The sequence below is a fragment of the Labrus mixtus genome, chromosome 12 (assembly GCF_963584025.1).
Source record: "Labrus mixtus chromosome 12, fLabMix1.1, whole genome shotgun sequence".
Taxonomy (NCBI): domain Eukaryota; kingdom Metazoa; phylum Chordata; class Actinopteri; order Labriformes; family Labridae; genus Labrus; species Labrus mixtus.
Window position 1 is genome coordinate 22,253,316 of NC_083623.1, and position 19,402 is coordinate 22,272,717.

The window sequence follows — 19,402 nt, forward strand, 5'->3', positions numbered from 1 at the left end:
CAGTTCTTAAAATAACACAAAAACACATTTAGTAACCATAGTGACACGTGCTATAATTCCAGTGGCAAACACATCCACTCTCTTTTCATTTCATCAAGATATGTTTTCTTTCTTTATCAGGCGCAGACTTTGAAACAACTCTCTGACTTTAAATTTCATTTGTCAAAATGCCTCCCACTTCTAAAACCTTGTTTAAATTTAGGGTCTTTCTGAACTTCCAAGAGCTATTTCCAAAGTCAATAAAGCGTAATCCAGAGACTCATTCCATCGGACTGTGTAGGAGGCTACAGGGTGTTTTTATGGGGGACATTGAACAGTGATTTCTTTGGAAGAGCTGCGAGAGAGGGGGTGGAGGAAAGAATGTGATGACAGAGTTCAGCCTGGTCAAGTGGGGTTACCTGGGGTTAGGGGATAGATGTTTGTTAATGTGTGAGTTTCTACGTGTAAGGGAGTCAAACAGATGACTTACAGGCTGTGACGGCTTCTTGTTTATCAGGGTGATTATTAAGTTTGTTGTGTTTCTGTGAAAATATACTTTACCTTATCCAGCTCACTGGACATCTTCTTATTTTCTTCAATGAGCAGGACTCTCTCCCTCTCATACTTCTCCTTGTACTCGCTTTCAAACTCTTCCCTTTCGCTTTGGCTGGAGAAACACACACACACACATTATTACATCATTGCACTCGTGACACTAAATAAACATACATTCAATTGGCAGCTGCTAATCCTCTCTTCACTCTTGACTTCAACCCGAATACAAACTCAATCTTTCAAAACGAGATCTGGGTTTTTGTTAAACTTTCTTAAACACTAATCTTTGAACTGTTATTGAATGTAAAATAAGCATTGCAGGTTTTCTTATGCGGTGGTTTAATAACAACACAAGTTAACAAAAAATATAATAAAATGTTTTAAAAACTTGCTGCCAACCTCCCTCAGAATGCCTCATCTATCCTCCTACCCGTGTTGGTGTGTAGGCTCCACACATTTCCTTAAACCATATCAAAGGCTTGATACTAACACTGGGTACACATCATGAAGCCCAAACACATTAATGCAGAACGAATCTGATACAGTCGAGTGTTTATAAATGAATCAGAAAGTAGTGAGAATAGCACGTCAGTAACACCGGGCAGGAAGGTTAGGCTAAGGAGTACAAAAACATTGTTTAAACTTTGAAGCCTTCTACTAAAAAACAAACAAAGATTTTATTAAAAAATGATTCAACCATTGGTTGACAAAGTATCAGGTGCCCCTGGCTTCTTACCAGAGGCGTCTGCAGCAGAAATAATACTTACCTTGTCTCATCTAATGACAGTAAATATTGGATTTGGCAGTTTAAAGGAACATTTTTGCTCATATTCAACTTTTTCTACCTCACATCGAGGTTGTAAGTTTATGTAAATCAGGTTGTAACTCTTTAAATACAGTATGTGAGTTTAACAAGTTTTCATGTTGTTTAAACTGAGATAAACCGAAGACGAGTATAAAAACAAACTACCCAGTGACTACCCACATGAGTTTTTACTTTTCAATTTGACAGCACGTGAGAATTATTTACAATTTAAATGGAAATTAGATCAGTTAGATCTGCTATCAGTTCATAACAAGGAGCCAAGGAGCTCACTGAAATGGTAGATTTCATCGTTTTGGATGAATCTCTTAATATTGATTCACCTCCTGTGAGATGAGAGTGAAACTGGAGGGATAGAAATACTAAAGAAGGGGCTCACTATGGCTAAGGGGCAACACAACTATTTAATTCTAATTATACTACATTCAAGTGACGACTAGTTCATCTATTCAAAAGAAACAGCACTTCACAGTTACTACATTTATACCTGACATGGAGTCATATTTAATGTAATGTTAATTACCTCATGCAAACATCACTGGAAGAACAACAAAGAAAACACATGATATTGAGACTTCCTTTAAGCATACAAAGTTTAGTAATATCACTAACTGCACTGTACTGCATCAAAACCACAGAGGTAAGAAGATGATGAAAAAGAATCGGAGATGACTAAATACGATACCTCTCACGGCGAGTCTTGTCCAGCTTGTCTTTGAGCATCAGGATCTCTTTCTGCAGGGTCAGGTGTTGGCTCTCAGCGTCACGCAGCTCTTTGCGCAGGGCCTTCAGCTCTGTGCTATGCTGCGCCTCTCTGCGTGCTAACTCCTCCTCATACAGAAGAGTTTTCTTCTCCAGGTCTCCCCGCAGGCGTCCCATCTCCTGGGTCTGGTCTGCTGAGGCCGGGACGGTAGAGGAGCCAGCCTGCTTCAACTAGGTGAGGAGAAAGTGGACAAATGTGAAGATGGTAAGGGTTCGATCTTTGTAATCCGTGCAGACATGCTGTAGACGGACAGGTTATTGTTCAGCTGTGTGTACCTTAAGCCCTTCCAACTCCTCCTCCAGCTGTCGGCTATACTGTTCATTACGCTCTCTCAGTTTCCTCTCTTTCTGAGCTTCTGCTGACTGCTCCTCCGTCTGCGCCTCCATCTGAATACAATACAGTTATTTCATCATACATCATATCTTAAAGAGTCATGTCCCACAAAAACATATTCAAAACCAAGCAAAGGTAAAACATTCAAATCACACATAACTGCACAAATACAAAAGAGGAGGGAAACTAAATGACACACTCTGTTACAGCCACATTATCTAATCTACAGTCTAAAAACTTGAAGTATTCTAGGTAGGTGGTACTAGAACCATACACAGGCACTAATAGAAGTGTGAATTGTGCACCGACCAGTAAATGGAGACAATAGGGAGTGCTAGCAACCACAGGGAGACTACTCTACCTCCTTCTTGGCCCTCTCAGCCTTTCGCACCTCAAGGCGGAGAGCCTCCACCTTCTGACTTAAGCTCTCCATCTCCTCCTCCTTATCGCGCAACTGGCGAGCCAGGCGCTGCTTCGCCGACCTGGCAAAACAAAAAAAGTGGAGTCACAACATGTTGTGAATGTTACAGGTTGGTAACAAATATGAACAAGAATAGCACATAACACCTATTATTACAGTTCATGAGTTAAGAAGCATAATAGATCAATGCATGTATTTCACTCAGTCGTAACTGAGCCACATTATCAGGAAGGCTAAGGCGTAGAGCAGCGATCCTACCTGAGGTCTGTGAGTCTCTCGTTGAGTTCAGAGAACTCCTGCATGGCCAGTTTTCTCTGGCTGTGAGCTTCCTTTAGCTCCTTCGATTGAGACTTCAGCTTCTCACTGGCCTCCACGACATCCTGAACACAAAGGGAGATTAACATTTAGGGAAGGGACACTGACATCAATAAAGGCATTGACACGGAGATCAATGTGGAGTAATCTGGCTGCAGGTCTGTGTTATTTGAACATTGATATCTGTGAGTTTATAGGCACAGCTACAATACAGGCTTTAGTGCCGAGTATGAGCAAAGGCTAAAGGATTTGTCTCTTTAATTAACTTGACTGATGGTTTTTAACTATTTCAACAGATATCCTCATGGCATTTCTTAATTATTGCTTGTTCGTTCATAAACCCCAGGTCAGACATTCATGTTACAATAGTTCAAATTTATAGACATAACTCTGTGAAACTGGGGGTCTAGATCTACACACACACACACACACACACACACACACACACACACACACACACACACACACACACACACACACACACACACACACACACACACACACACACACACACACACACACACACACACACACACACACACACACACACACACACACACACACACACACACACACACACACACACACACACACACACACACACACACACACACACACACACACACACACACACACACACACACACGAATAAGAATAGCAATACATTAGAGGTTCTACCTTGTGCAGGTCATCCCTCTCCTGTGTAAGGCTCTTCATCTGCTTCTCCAGAGTTTTGACGTGTTTAGAGGAGTCCTCCAGGTCCCTGCGGGCCAAAGACACGTCCTCCAGCTGTTTCTCCAGTTGGCCCGAGTCTAAACACACACACACACACACACATTACAGAAAAGGTTTAAGACTCAATAAAACGTTGATTCTTTATTAGCTTGACAGTAAAGTGTGGCTGGTTTCAGTTTTTTTTGTATAAAAAGCTTTGCAGGTAGACAGAGCTGAACTGAATGTAACTTTTAAAAACTCTCACCAGCTATCTGTTTCTTGAGGATGTCGATCTCGCTCTTCAGACTCCTGATCTCCCCCTCTTTGTTAACACTGGGAGGGCCCTCGCCTGATGGATGCTGTAAGGCCTGCACAGTCTGAGTGGACTCTGAGGAGGATCAGGTGCAAGTCATTTATTTGCATTTGCTTTTACTTTTAATTAAAACGTACATGTCAGGAGACAGATTCTGTCATCAGCCGTACCTTGCAGCTTGCGGCTCAGCTCTAGTTTCTCTTGCTCAAGTCGCCGGATCCTCCTCTCGTAGGCCTCGGTGGCCAGGCTGTCCTCCAGGCTGCGCTGCACATCCAGGTCCAGCTGGTCCTGACCAGACTTACCCGGCCTCACCACCAGCTGTCGCAGGCAACCTCTGTCAGATAGGGTGCTGTGGGGAAGTATGATGTGGGGAAAATTAGGTAGTGAAGGGTGAGAACAGTTTTGGACAGTATCAGTGAGGAAAATGGATGAAAAGTGGAAAGATTGAAAGATAAGAAAAGAAAAGAAACAGCCATTTTAACAGTGAAAAAATGTAATTCAAATGTGAAAAAAAAAAAAAAAAGGGACATAGAAGCAGAGGGAGGGGAAAACAGGAAAGAGGAGTGGATGATTGAGACGAGATCAAAGATGAGAATATGTTGAGCGTTGAAAGAAGGGTGGAGAGGGAGTATGGAGAAGGAATGACGACAACATGGGGGGGGGGGGGGGGGGGGGTGTTACAGTGGTGGGAAAAAACGAAAAAGTCATTATCACTGAGCCCTGAAGAGATAAGAAAGTAAGTGTCAGCTTTGTTGCTTTCTCAAAACAGTGTTCAGTGTGAGGATCTACATAATGTCCTCGAACATCACCTTATTAGGCAGGAAAGCTCCTTTAATACGCTGAGCTTCTTCAGATGGAGAGATAACAATGCTAAGAGGGGAAGAAGGCTTGTCTGGAAACTCTGTCTGTTTTAAATGACTAATTACACAGAAAGCCAGACAGTGACAAGGTGTCAGACTTATTATAAATCTCTTAGTATTAGAAAGTTGAGGAAAGATAAGTTTCCTTCATTTCTCCACCTGGAAGAAATCACTTGAGGAAACTGTGTCCTCAATACTTCACAACTTTAAGAAATCTGAAGGGAGACTTTCTAAAATAAATAGACCGAGCCTCAAGTCTAGATAGAGTCACTCTTTATATCATTTGTCCACATATCTTTGTCCCAGTGAAGAACTTACCATTTACTTGTGTAGGTGAAACCCACAAAGGGTAAGTGGTGACCAGAGAAAGCAGTGTGAGAGGGAGGGGGCATGGTCTCCTGAAGAATTAAGAAAAATTGACAAAATTAGCAAGATTTCACATCCATTACATGCAATTATCAGAAATAGAAATGTACTCAGAGGAGAACTACAGTGTGAGAGTAGAGTGCATGTCAAGACAAGCAACTTACAGAGTTCTTTAGGCAGTCATCATCCACGTCAAAGTTAGAGGTATCTGTAGGACTGCTGACTTCTGGGATGTAGGGCGCTTCACAGGTAAGAACGTTTTCCCAATCAATGCCTGAAAACAACAGAGACAAATACTTAAACTATGAGGTTTATCTTCTTTAATGTATTATTTGTGTACTTGATGAGTTCTATATTAAGTATTTCTTATTCTGTTTTTTTATTTATATAGTTACTGATTTATTTATTTATTAAATGCATTGAAAGAGTACAATAGTTAGTGAAATTGTACACTTGTGAGAACAAAAAAAAAACCCTGACTGACTGAAATGAGAAAAACACGGAATAGCTACAAAGAAATACCAGAATATTATTGGCTGAAAAAAAAAATCTCAGCCCTAATCAACAAGTGATAAATATCCATGGCATGTAAATAGAAGACACATTGATTCAATAGAAGACTTTGTCACATCTATTCCTGTACCAGTGAAAAATGGGTGGTGCTTGAAGTCTTCAATGCCGTTCTGGCCCAATCTGTGCTCACGACTGCAAATGAGCCGGCGAATCAGATCCTTTGCATCCTCCGAAACATCTGTTATCTGCTGTGGGAACTGAAATCGCTCCTGTGAAGAAAAAAACGTCAGGGTGTGCAGCAGTGGTTTGAGATGTTTACACTTCCAAATGGTATGCTTCTTATCTGTTACACACACATTAGTACATACACAAATTACAAGAGGATAATGTATACGAGTCCTGTAAACACATATGTAGGCATTTACTGAATAAAATCTTGTCTAGCACTTACACTTTTTAGATTTTGAAAAAGATTAGACGCCTAAAATACTCTTTAAAACTCATAAGCTCACCTTGTGGTTCATGATCTTCCCATAGGTCTCCACCAGGGACTCTGCATAGAAAGGAGTCTCGCCGTAGAGCATTTCATACATGCAGACGCCCAGGGACCACCAGTCACACTCAGGTCCGTACTTGCCTTTGCCATCCTCCATAGCCTGGAGGATTTCTGGGGAGATGTAGTCTGGAGTCCCCACCGCCACCGAGGACTGGACCTAAGGCAGAAAGGACAATATCAGTCAACAACTATCTAAAAATATCTAAAACAATCACATACAAGAACAAAATCTAGCATAGGAAAAAGCTCAGAACTTTAATATTCAGTGTTCGGTTGTGCTCTTATGTTACGTTATCAGTTAGCTCCCGGTGTAACAGAATTCATTTCCCATTTGGGACAACAAAGCTATCAATCTATCATGCTATTGAATGTAGTTATGATGATGCTGAATTCTTGAAAATTATGTGAGAAGAAATTTACCCCCAGTCCAGCAAACAACCAAACTAAGAGTTTAAGGAACCTTCAAGCCTCCACTAGGGATGCACCAATCAGATCCTGGTATCCAATATCAGTCTGACACTGACTCAAATAGCTAGATCAGGTATTGTGACTATATGCACCCATGAGACCGATCTATACAATTTATTTCTATGCTATTCTGTCATCAGTGCAGTGGTAGGCCTAGCATTTTACTAGGCGGAGACAACATAGCATGGAGGGTGCTAGCAACTAAGGCCCAGCAGTTTGGAGGTATTTCAACGCTGTATACGACTATTTATTTTTGCAATGCTAATGTTTCGAGTAGTGGTGGAAAGACGAGTTTAAACGAACGAAGAAGGCAAAGACACAAACCAAAGCAAAGCATCAAAACTTTGTCGTCTGCAACGCAATGCCCTACAGACTGAGCTACTGCCGCCCACTTAAAATGTAAAGAATTCATTTTTCCAAAATGACTGACGTGATTAAGTCCAAAATGTTCCACAGTGGAAGATGGAAGAAACTGATGTTGTGATCAGATCAAATTCCCTCAAACAAAAACATCTCCTTGTGACCAAACATGTAAATTTGATGTCATTAAATTAAGTAAGGACTCCTAGACTTCAAAATTGAATAAGAGTGATGGCTCTTGATGAAGGCTATATGAAATACACTCCTTATAAATCACAGCCTCAACTTTGACATTTTAGTCGAAGACGAGTTTCCAAGAAGTGTTAAATAAGTCCTACGTTTATTTCTTCAAATGGTCATATAACCACATCACTTTGTTATCATTGGAGGACCAAACACAGGCACTTCTTTGATAATGCATCTCATCCTGACATTTTTCTTTTACATAACACCTGAGGGAAAAGTCTTTTCTTTTTTTTTTTGCAAGAAGAATTGCCTGAATCATAGAATGCGAAAACAGCCAAGCTGCTGAACCACACTCCTCCTGGGAGACCCCCGGGGGTTGACAAGGAGGTCAGTAAAGCTCTGGTATGTTTGCTTTGGACTGGAGGAAGCGTCAGCAGCACAGTGGTAAAAACTTACCGTCCCGTCCTCCATAAGTTTGAGACAGGAGCCAAAATCAGCCAGGCGGATGTGGCCGTTCATATCCAACAGAATGTTGTCGGGTTTTATGTCCCTGAAAGAAGAAGGAGGAAGGGATGGGGAAGGGGGGTTGCATGGAAAGAAAAAAAAGAGAGAGGAGACACATTGAGCGAGAAATTCCTCTGAGCACATTGTAGAAGATGAAAACAAAAAAATAGCTAAAGAACAGTCAAAACACACACACAAGTCTGATCATATATTATATTGCAACTCATCGTCAACTTTCCTCAAATTAAAGAACATAACCTGAGGACATTTGACATACCTCGTCTTAACTCGCTTGTAAATCTAGTGATTAATAGTTCTGATAAATTCGTAATTTAATCAAGTGTAATATCCTGCACATTTATCAGGAGCGTGACAACCCCAAACTGACCACAAAAAAAAGAATAAACACTGAAAATACTTGAGCTTGTGTGTGTGTGTGTGTGTGTGTGTGTGTGTGTGTGTGTGTGTGTGTGTGTGTGTGTGTGTGTGAGAGTTTACAGGATACAGTTTTAAAACACACAAACACGCACTCTGTTTGAGGAAATATTCAACACACAAACACACTCCCACTTACAAAAAAAAGGCCTTGTGTCCTCAATAGACTTACACTCCCCAGTTCACTTTTCCAACAATATTTGTGTTTGTGAACAGACACGGACTTGGTGGGGGTGGGGTGGAAGGGGTGGAAGGGTTGGGAGGGGTATACTGACAACACATTCTTTCACAGATGTGTACACAGCGGCCACCTTAGAATTCTTTCTCAAACTGCGTCTGTTCAACATTACTACTGCTGATGATGTGTTTAGAATATAGCTACAGACTATGGCTGTATTCCAGCTGAAGGATTCATGGCTACACGGGCTGTTTGGACAAGCAACCACACCAGCTGGACAATATCAATAATCACCAAAGCAGCCATTTTTGTACAAGCAGATAATCATATTTTAAGTGTGGGCTAAAACCTAAAAGATGACATATCAAGTAGGACTGAAACTAAAAGATGTTTATCATGAGCCCGACTCATATACAGAATGTCTCCAAATTGGTCAAATATACACTTTTTTATTTTTACATAAACTATAAACAGTAAACTATTCTTGGAGGGAATATGTAAATGGTGTTGTCACGAAGGAGTTTGTCTCTTAACTAGAAGGTCGGGGGTTCAATCCCCAGCTCCTTCAGCCACATATCCATGTGTCCTTGGGCAAGACACTTAACCCCAAATTACTCCCGCTGCTTTATCAGTGATGTGTGAATGGGATTAGTTCATACTAATGGCCACTTTACATATCAGCCTCTGCCATCAGTGTGTGAGTGGGTAGGTGTGACCTGTGGTGTAAAAGTGCTTTGAGTAGTCAGAAGACTGAAAGTCCATTTACCATTTACAGTGCGCATTTTGAACTTCCTTGTTTAGGAAAAACTGGCAACTGTAAGCAGTATGCAGCTGAGCATAAGAGTTGAGCAGACATCTTTGCATGATCATATAGTTTCTAAATCTATTTGTATTCCAGCTCAGGATTCAATGATATCAGCCACTATTTACAGGTAGGTTATCATCATGACACTATTTGCAACTTTAAAAAAACATGCATCTACTTCTGCAATGAAAATGATCATTTTTAGGTCGTAATCTTAATGGAGTGAGGTGCAGGAGATCTCACAGTCTCTTAAACAGGTGGTCACTGACAGGTGGTCTGTGGTGGCCTTCTGGTGCTATTGTCTTACATGGCAGTCTAGAGTGCTATTGGGAATCCCTGCCCTGGATCTTAAGGCCTGGTCTAGTCCAGTCTCTATGAGTGATTTTCAGCTTGTATGTATTAACTTTTGTTTTCAGTCTTCATTTTCATTATAACAACCCAATGATCTCAAACCATGACTGGTATGAAACAGAGATGTCATTGTACCCCACCATGGTAGCTAAATATAGCCACTGTCCTTGTCTGACCATTCCACTGATTTCCCCTGAGGGCAGACCCTGCTGGGCCCCGGTCTGAGGCCCTCTTATCAGCACAATGAACCACGACACAGCTCAATACACATGGTGTGAATGGCACATATACTGTAACTGTAGATTGGTGACAAAACAAAACACAAAAATATCAGCTAAGAGGATAACACATGAATCGTGTCAGCATTAAGAGACACTCACACACTTGATGTAACAGGTTACAGAACTGTGAGGGTGCTACATCTGGGCAAGAGTGTAAGCATAGCTCTGCTAAAAAATAATAAACCCAATTCCCAACAATATCTCCCAACTCCACACTCCTTATTTTGAACAACAACCAGTAGTACTGATTTCAGTACATGTAAAAACAGGAAGATGTATATAATGAAACTAAAAAAGGAATTTAGACGGAAACACAATCTCTAAATTGAACACAATAAGGAAATTTACACTCCAAGAGCTTCCTACATTTGCTGAAGGCAGCATCTCGTAACTTGTCTTGCCGTTTTTAACCATGACAGCTTTCCAATTTTAGAGATAGCCTCAAACAGACATTAGAAAAGATCTGGGTCGACTTGAAATGTACAAAGGTGTTTTCAAATAAACGATAGCCAACGCTTTACTGTTGCTTGGCAAGGCAGTCATTTTTGCCAGATGACAAAACTTCAGGAGGTGACGACTAATCACTTAAAGCTCATGAAATTCCCACTTTGAGTTTTCCTCAAAGTCTTCTTCACTGGGCAGAGGATACATGAGACTACTGTCCAAGCCTGAGAGATTTGTTCTTCTTTTAAGAGCAAGCAGACATAAATTGGCTCTGAAATACCCTTTGATGTGTCTGTCTTCAGCTATAGAAGCCTTCAAAGCCAGATGTGGAGCCCCTGTCATTTTCCAGTAGTGTTAATAGTCCCATCTCTCGGGGCTGGAGCAGGGGATGGGCTAGCTATTCTCTGCTTCACATGCACCACTAAATCACCATCCTATAAAACCAAAGATTAAAGCTGTGACTCATGTAGACAAATAAAACTCATACCTTAAAACATGTACGTGAATATAAGTTAACACTTCAAATCACTGCTTTCATCATGGACCACTAAGAAGTCTTTTTAAAGATCTTGACTTTCCAAAGTGAATACTATGTAATGCATTTCAAATGGAAACCACCTTCTATACCCCATTCTCTCAGTGAAATGAACTTAGCAGACAAACATTACAAACATAAAAACCTGACAGGATATGAAGTGGCTCTTATCTCTAATACTATGCTGTTCTGTTTCATCTGAACCTTCACCTTAATATTAACTACCCAAAATGTACACATATTGGAAGACTCGAGCATGAGGACATGAACTTGGGCAAGATTGCTGGAAATAATATTCGGCCTTTGGCTTGCATTATCATAATGTTAGTAACAGAACTTTTGGAACATTTTTAACCTCTAGAGGAGCTGTTATTTGTGTTTCATTAAACATCAACGGTTAGCTTGAAGGTGTCCTGTGGAGTTTTTGACCACCAGTGGAACAAAACAATGTTTTAATATGACTTGGTCTCTGTTTTGACAACCTTGTGCATGAGCGAGGAGAAAATGTGCACACTCAGAAGTGCACATTCTTGTCACCTATTGCGTATCATTCCACTGGTCTATAGGTGGCAGTAGTGGGCCAAGTTCCTTAGCAACACCCAAGTAAAGGCAGAGAAGAAGAATGCATGGCAGTAGGCATTGATGTTACCACTTGGTGCTTACATATTGCCAGTTTAAGGCGGGATATTTAGAACACAGTTACGATTAGCCTGCAATGTGTAGCGCATGGGAGACGGATTGTGAGGCAAAGTTGTTCCACACCTGATCCGCCATCGGGGATAGCAACAGAACCATAATCGGGGGGAAGATGGTGGCAATGTGTGATGCTGCAGCCAACATGGTGTAACATGCTGTGCCTCTTGTGCAGGCCATAACGCAATGTGACACCACACTCTGGAACACCAACATGACGCTGTTGCAAACGCAATGTGGAAGTACAAAGGCCTAATGACAGTGGAACTTCGTTATGACACTGTTGCGGTATTACGATCTGTACTGAAGGGTTTAATTGTTTCAATAAATCAAATGTTTCAATCAAATGCTCCGTGAGAAAGGCAAAGCATTTAACACGTTTGCCAATCCTCACACATACAATGAAAACAGAACATTTGTTCACAAGAAGACTCCACAGAGGACCTTCAAGGGGACAAGTCCTAGAAGCCAAAGTTAAAATGACCAACAAAAAGTTATCATTTAAAACAGGAAGAGAAGCACGTATCAGACACTAAAATAAACACAGAAGACAAGTTAACAAGACTACACTATGTTACGTAAGCTAAGCAAGAAATTATGTGATGTGTTTACATGCAGCAGAAATGAAACATAACTGTGTCACACATTTCAGATAGTGGATGTGTTCTTCTCCGATACATTTGTACCCACTTCACACAGGACTCTGTCAACACAAGTTTAGCTATCTGTACAAATGACCTCAAAACTCTGAAATCCTTAATGTGAAGTTTAAACCTTACATATCTTAAATGACAAACATGAAACTTCAACTAGAGTGAGAGTATGTGGATCAGACACACACACACACACACACACACACACACACACACACACACACACACAGGTGATTCAAATGCTGCAAGGCCTTAATCTGCCCAAGAGACTTCTGGTCTGCCAAAGAGCAGACAGCGTGAGTTGACCCTTGCCTGTCCATGTGTGTGTAATACATGTGTGTGGCAGACAAACAGCACAGTGGGGGTAAGAGGGGGAAATGGTGCAGCTACTGATAAACCATTTAGTGCTAAAGCCATGTCTGCCCACTCCCCTCTCTTCCTCGCTCTCCTTTATCAGCAGAAACTATCACTTATTCTCTCTTTGACTGCAAATATCCACATTAGCATTTCCTTGCTGCACTTCACATCATCTTTCCCTTTTACTATTGTGATGAACCCACTGATGGTAAGGGTAGCTGCATTAATACCTCACATCTAACACCACTAGAAGCTTATAGCACAAAAGCTGACTCACATTAACCCTTCACACATATGGACAAACCTGGAGAGTGGGTGGTGCTTAGCTGGTGCTGGGCTACACTTCTTCGCATAGTTAATTGGGCTACTGTGTCACAGGGCTACTGCGGTCTTAAGGAGCAGCGCACAGACCAGAATAAAGAGAGGTAATCTCTTCTAAGACCACAGCATCCATCTGTGAGGGCCATCTGGACACCACCTCACAATACACGCACACACACACACACACACACACACACACACACTCACACACACAATGCGGCCTGCAGCAACTCTGGAGACTGCACAGACAGAACATGGCTCTAGCCAAGCGTTTAGTAACTAATGGTTCAAAGAACTGCTGCCTGTGTGACTTCTGGCATCACTTGACACTCACACAAATACACACAAACATCATCTCATCATCACAGACTCATAGTTGAAACTTCAGTTCAATCAAACTGAATAAACAAAAGGTTGACACGTGACCGAAAGCTCTTTGACAAATTAATGTTGAATATGTGTTTTTGTGTGTGTGTGTGTGTGTGTGTGTGTGTGTGTGTGTGTGTGTGTGTGTGTGTGTGTGTGTGTGTGTGTGTGTGTGTGTGCAAGACAGAGAGAAAGCCCTGTTCACTCTTAGATCACTGAGCTGTGAAGAGCCACATGGCCCTGATCAATAATAAAACTCACAAAGGCTGCAATCAAAAAGAAACACACATCAATGAACTCACACACAAATACAAACAATAGAGTGCTCTACAGTAGTAAGATCACATATACAGATGTTTACTGTCACATAAGCCCTATCCAGACTGCGATATTTACACACTGTGATGTTTTGCCTTCAATCTGAATATAGAGAAGGTGTAATGGGGGGACGAAGAGATCCATCCTCTGTACACTCTTCTTAGGTAGTAACAGAGGTGTTACAGAGTCAAGATGGTTATAGTGAAGCCAGCGGGGGAGCGCAGCGCTGTGTGTGTGTGCATGTCTGACTGTGTGTGTACGTGAAGCTCCTGCTGTGCTCCCAATTCTGCAACGCCGAAACGCAATGTGAATTCACAGACTGGGACACCAATATTACGCCATCCCAGAATCAATATGAATGTACAAAGGCGTGATGACCGCTGAGCTTACATACAGCACTTTTATGAGGGAAAAAAGCCGTCTGAAAAGGGCTTGTAACACACAACATCTTATTTCAGGATAATGGGTGCTGTTCTGATCGATGTCTCCCTGAGAACGACAAATCAACTCCTCTCTGTGTCCCCACCTCCAGTCTCATTCTATTAACCCCACCCCCCATCTTTGGCACACACACACACACACAAACAACCACTCAACCAGTTCTGCCATAGCAGACAGATGTGGTGCTAGGAAGCACAAAGCCATGCTGAGTTGGCCTATTGAAACATTTGTCAGGCCCCTCTGGGAGGCCAGGCAGATCACTGACCACTGTGTGTCTGTGTGTGTGTGTATGTGAGTGTGACAAACACACACACACACACACACACAAAGACCTCCTTTGCGTGTGACTCCAGCACACGCTGCCTCTCATGGGACCCATCTGAAGGGGACAGAAGGTTGACCTCAAGGCTCTCCACTCTTCATTTCTTTCATCTGTGCTCTTTTCAACTTCATCAGTGTCAACAGGGTTGCAAATATTAATTTTAAATCGGCCAACTTTGTGGCAAGGTCAATGACATCAGAGGAATCAAGCAAACATTAGGAGAGCTTAAATGCCTTAATTTAGACTTTAACCTATGACGTCAGCTATCCAAAAAAAAAACAACTTCATAATAACTATCTTAAGACTGTATATATTTGTGAATATTTTCTATACTGTTTCCATAAGGCATTGCTGCGTATCAATAAGCAGTAGGTTTTACAAACAACTGCCAGTAAGCTTGAAATGGAGACAGTGAGTGCTATGTAAATGATTAGTAAGAAACAGACAACAAGTAGAGATTTCAGCCCTACAAATCAGTAATAAATACTAGATGAGGAGTGACCCAAACACACTGTTGGGAACCATGTTTGTGAACTTTGTCTGAGATGCTACTGGAGAATGTGTGAGCCCTCCAAAAAGCTAGGAACAGTCCCAACATGACGCTAAATGCATGACAAAGACAAAGAGAAACATGAGTCTAAATCTAAATCTTATATTATATATCCTGTATTTTAAAGGACTGTGCTAATAGGAAACTGGCATCAGAGAGTAAAGAAAACATTGCACATAGTCACAACATTCCCAGTGTGGTGGTGTTATGTGTGTTTGATGTGACAGAAAATGAGCCATGAGAAGGGGGTCCGTTTGTTTCTGTTAATAGATGCCTTTAAATGACAGGGTTAATTCCTGTGTTGTTCCCTAATTTAACCATGAGAATAGGAACCTGGGAAAGGCCAAACTTACAAACACACAATATCATCAAGATTTAAACAAACACCCTTATGCACGTGACTCAAACACACCCTCCTCAGGGGACCTGTGTGGCTGCCTCCACCCATTACACAGCATGCTTACAAATATCCCATGAGTGTGTGTGCGTGTGTGTGTGTAAGTGAGAGAGACCAAGGGAGGAGTTATGGGCTGGTACGTGGGGGGAAGTGACAACACCACATCCCCACCCACACACCTCCCGTACCCCCTCATTACTGTCCCAAAGCTGCCATGAGGGGACTTAAAGAGAAACAGTTAGGTCCCCTCGTGTCCTTTTTTCCCTTCCATCCACTTCTCCGTCTCCACTGCCACCACCAACCCCCACCCACGGCCCCCAGATAACACCATGCAATTAGTGGCTCCCCACTCTCTTCTCATTCACTCCCTTTCTTAACGTCTACATTTATATCTACATCTCTCTGTCATTGCTCCCACTAAGTCTCTTTCCGTCAAACTTCCCAGTTGAGTATGAGAGAGACTACAGACACACCCAAAACATTATCCCACCAAGCAGCCCTGGATTATCTGACTCTTTTTCTGAGCCCGATTGTTTCCTATCCATTTCTTTTCCTTCCCTAACTCCTTGTTCAAAATTGCTGTGACGAGCCACCAATGAAAGCTGCACTGTAGATGTGTTCACATGCCCATGTACCCACTTTCTGTCCAGCAGGGCCTGACTTCCTGCTCCAAAGGGCTTCCTCTGTTGGCTAAATGGTTTTTTTAGAATCCATGTCACAGAAGAAAAAAAAATATCTTCAAGAGCCATGAGGTGTGAAAAGTCTTCTTTGAGGTTCAGAGAATCATAGACTGTAAATATATAATGGAGGAAGCCTGAGTGACGTCACCTTATCTGTTACTGCAGGGGGCTTTGGAAGCCCGTCGATGGCGGTCACCATGCTGGAAATGCTTTCTCACCCCAACTTTCTGTCAACCTAACGAGAGGCTAACAGCTGGAGCTGAGGCAGGTTTTAAGCCTCTTCATTTAAGGTTTCTATGTATTTCAGAAAGTTCACATTTCACAAGTTCACCGTTTTACGGACTACAGGAACTTTGCCATAGTTCTAGGAACTTTTGGAACCCTCCCCCTTTTTGACTGATTCTCTAACGCAGGAACCATGAACTATTTTAGTTCCTAGTATCCCTCTTAGAGGAACCTTTTTAGCATACCATGGTGGTGCGAATGCAGACAGAGTGTGTAGTTCTCAGGGAACTCAGAACTTTTTGGTCCAAAAACACCTATCGTCAGAACCCAACAAATTCAGTTTGGGCCGGTTATAACAGGATTGATCAAAGTGTCTTTAAGTATATTTTTCTCAAACTTAACTGTGATTTTTAATGCAAAACTTGAGCTACAGTATGATTTGAATGCACTACTTTTACCTGTAATTAATTATTGTATTGTCACTAAAATAACAGATCTGGGCATGTCTCTAATAAGTACCACAACTTTCCAAAGCACCAGAATCCTTCCTCTCTCACAGCCTCGTAACAAATCGAACCTCAAATCAGAGTGAAATGATAAAAATCACAGGAACAGAAACAAATATTTTGCTAGAATTAGTCAATGCTATTGACTAGTTTCAGTGATGAGTGAAGACCAAGACAAACACATCCACCCACACATACACACACACACACACTCCACATTTTCATTTATTTTCATTAAGCTGGAGTAGCTCCCCACAGCAGGAAAACTGCCCACACAGCAGGAAAATGTGAATATGCTGAACATCCATCATCAAGATTTCTTGGTCAGTCTAGTGTTTAAAAAAATAAATAATTACAGACATCAACATTCTGCCTGCTCCTCACCTGTGGACGTAGTGTAGCTGGTGAACGGAGTCGATGGCCAGCACCATCTCAGCCAGGTAGAACTTGGCCATCTCTTCAGGCAGACGGTCTTCAAACTTACTTAGCAGAGTGAGCAGATCTCCACCCACATAGTAGTCCATGACCAGGTACTAGAAAAGAAGAAGAGGCAGGCAGAGAGGAAGAGGATGAGAGTTAACATCAATGACAAGAACACTACAAAAAAGGAGAAACAAAGGTGAAGACTTCAATAACTTCATTTAAACAACAAGACATGTAGTGTGAACCAGTGAGATGATTTATGTAGAAAACACTCAAATAAAATCACACAGAGACGTCACAAATATGGAGCACTCCTTCTTCCCATCCCCTCACTCTACTCTCCATTTTTGTTTTCCACAAAGTATCATTACTTCAGAGGGGCACTGAGGCTTTTGACTTTTGAGGCTTTTTACTAAAAATAGATGTCTGGTCAGGCAGCGATGTATATTTTTAAAGCTTGGGGAGTGTCCAGCGTGAAGCATTTGTTGTGAGAATGTGGGAAATGGAATGACAAGCAGTCCTGGCATTTGAACTCAGGGTCACACAGAGAGGACAGACTGTCAGCATGGAAAGAGTACGATTGCCTCCAGCAGCCAATGAAAGCTGAGAAGAGCTTGGCCGACGACCCAGTCAGCGAGCTCTAAAGTCATTCTTTTGGTTTTTACATAAATGTTTTCTGGCGGTGTTAACTGCTGTTGCCCAGTTTCCTTCAATTCTAAGTCATATTGTACTTTGTGGTAAGAAGTGAATGTGCTGTTCAGCGCCTGGCAGGTCACCAGCCATCATGCAGAGCCAGTGCTGTTTTCTATAAATGAACTCGCCAGTAAAGGGTGAGAAAGGCAGGTGGAGCTACACAGTAGACCACTGTGGTTGTTTCTTTGGAAAGTACCAACGTTTGAATGTGCTGAAAGCAGGTATTATGGTGAGGGGGGGCGATACTCTAAAGGGAATCAGATAAGGAAAGGTTAAAAGTTGCTTGTGAAAGGTCAACATAAAAAAAAACTGGAAGGAGAATTTCATGGAATACACTGAAGGGTGTCAGTGTAAAAAAAACAACAACAGCTTGATCCTGAATATACACATTTTAAAAGAGAACAGGAAAGAGAAGGCCGGGTTACCAGATTATTGTCGTCTTGGAAGGCGTAGTGCAAGGTGGTGATCCACTGGCAGTCCCCGTTTACCAACACATCGCGCTCCTCCCGAAAACACGCCGTCTGAAGAGAGACACACCATGAAATTCACGCTTAAAGTAAACACCTTCTGTTGCAAATGTTGAATGGAATACAGTGCTCTGACCCAAGGACTCATGAGCATGAGGTGGCTTGTTGTTTATTTAGCTTAGTATTGATCCTCTGTGTACATTCACATTCATTCATAACCATTAATAACCGGGCTGATGTTAGCTTTCTGCAGTTACCGGATTTCTCAAAGATAACATAAACAGGAAAGTCCTTCTTTGAATGAAACTGAAGGGAGAATGTGAGTTTTCACAGATGAAACCTGACTGCTTGGCCATTTACAGTTTAACATCTAAGGGGTATTAACAAGGCTCAGTCCCCTTTCACCCCTTACCCCTACCCCTCGTTTTCGAGTTCCACTTTACCCCTTTGAACAGGGCTGCAAGGGCTAGAGGTAAAATCCTTCCCCTCTGACATGGGACAACCCTTCAAAAGCCGGATACGTCATCAGTAGAAGCCGACTGCAATGATGTAAAAGGACGCGACCAAGTTGCTGGTCTTTCCCAATATGCAGTATATATGTGTTACTGGCCTTTGTGTGAGCTATGGGCAGATTTATGCGCTTGTCAGCATATGTATAGAACAAAGACCCATAACCTAGTGAGGAAAGCCAGACTACTTTGAGTATTGGGTTGTACTTTTTCAAAAATAACAATAAAAAGAACAAGACATGATCACAAAGAAAAATATGTGTTGTTCTAAACACACCGAGAACTCTTCCTGATCGGTCAGTCCGACTGCTTCAACTAGCTATGAACGTAACATTCCTCAGGCTACAATGTCATGGACTACAAATACGGCTGCCTTTGTTAAAAAAAAAAAACTGATCAGCTTCTTGGATAAAAACAACATCA

General features: G+C 41.8%; 1 protein-coding gene across 7 annotated transcripts in view; it reads right to left on the reverse strand.

Annotated features, from left to right (window-relative positions):
- cdc42bpab (CDC42 binding protein kinase alpha (DMPK-like) b) overlaps window positions 1-19,402 on the reverse strand; it is a 73,847-nt gene that overhangs the window by 18,287 nt on the left and 36,158 nt on the right. For all 7 annotated transcript variants that reach the window (XM_061052569.1, XM_061052568.1, XM_061052572.1 and 4 more), the window contains exons 4-18: window positions 18,429-18,524; window positions 17,272-17,420; window positions 7,982-8,075; window positions 6,468-6,668; window positions 6,086-6,224; window positions 5,607-5,716; window positions 5,395-5,474; window positions 4,387-4,565; window positions 4,169-4,291; window positions 3,868-4,001; window positions 3,133-3,254; window positions 2,815-2,935; window positions 2,396-2,506; window positions 2,043-2,290; window positions 541-646 (exon numbers count right to left, since the gene is read on the reverse strand). In XM_061052569.1, coding sequence (XP_060908552.1) covers window positions 541-646; window positions 2,043-2,290; window positions 2,396-2,506; window positions 2,815-2,935; window positions 3,133-3,254; window positions 3,868-4,001; window positions 4,169-4,291; window positions 4,387-4,565; window positions 5,395-5,474; window positions 5,607-5,716; window positions 6,086-6,224; window positions 6,468-6,668; window positions 7,982-8,075; window positions 17,272-17,420; window positions 18,429-18,524 — 2,013 coding nt within the window. The remainder of the gene's footprint in view (window positions 1-540; window positions 647-2,042; window positions 2,291-2,395; window positions 2,507-2,814; window positions 2,936-3,132; window positions 3,255-3,867; window positions 4,002-4,168; window positions 4,292-4,386; window positions 4,566-5,394; window positions 5,475-5,606; window positions 5,717-6,085; window positions 6,225-6,467; window positions 6,669-7,981; window positions 8,076-17,271; window positions 17,421-18,428; window positions 18,525-19,402) is intronic.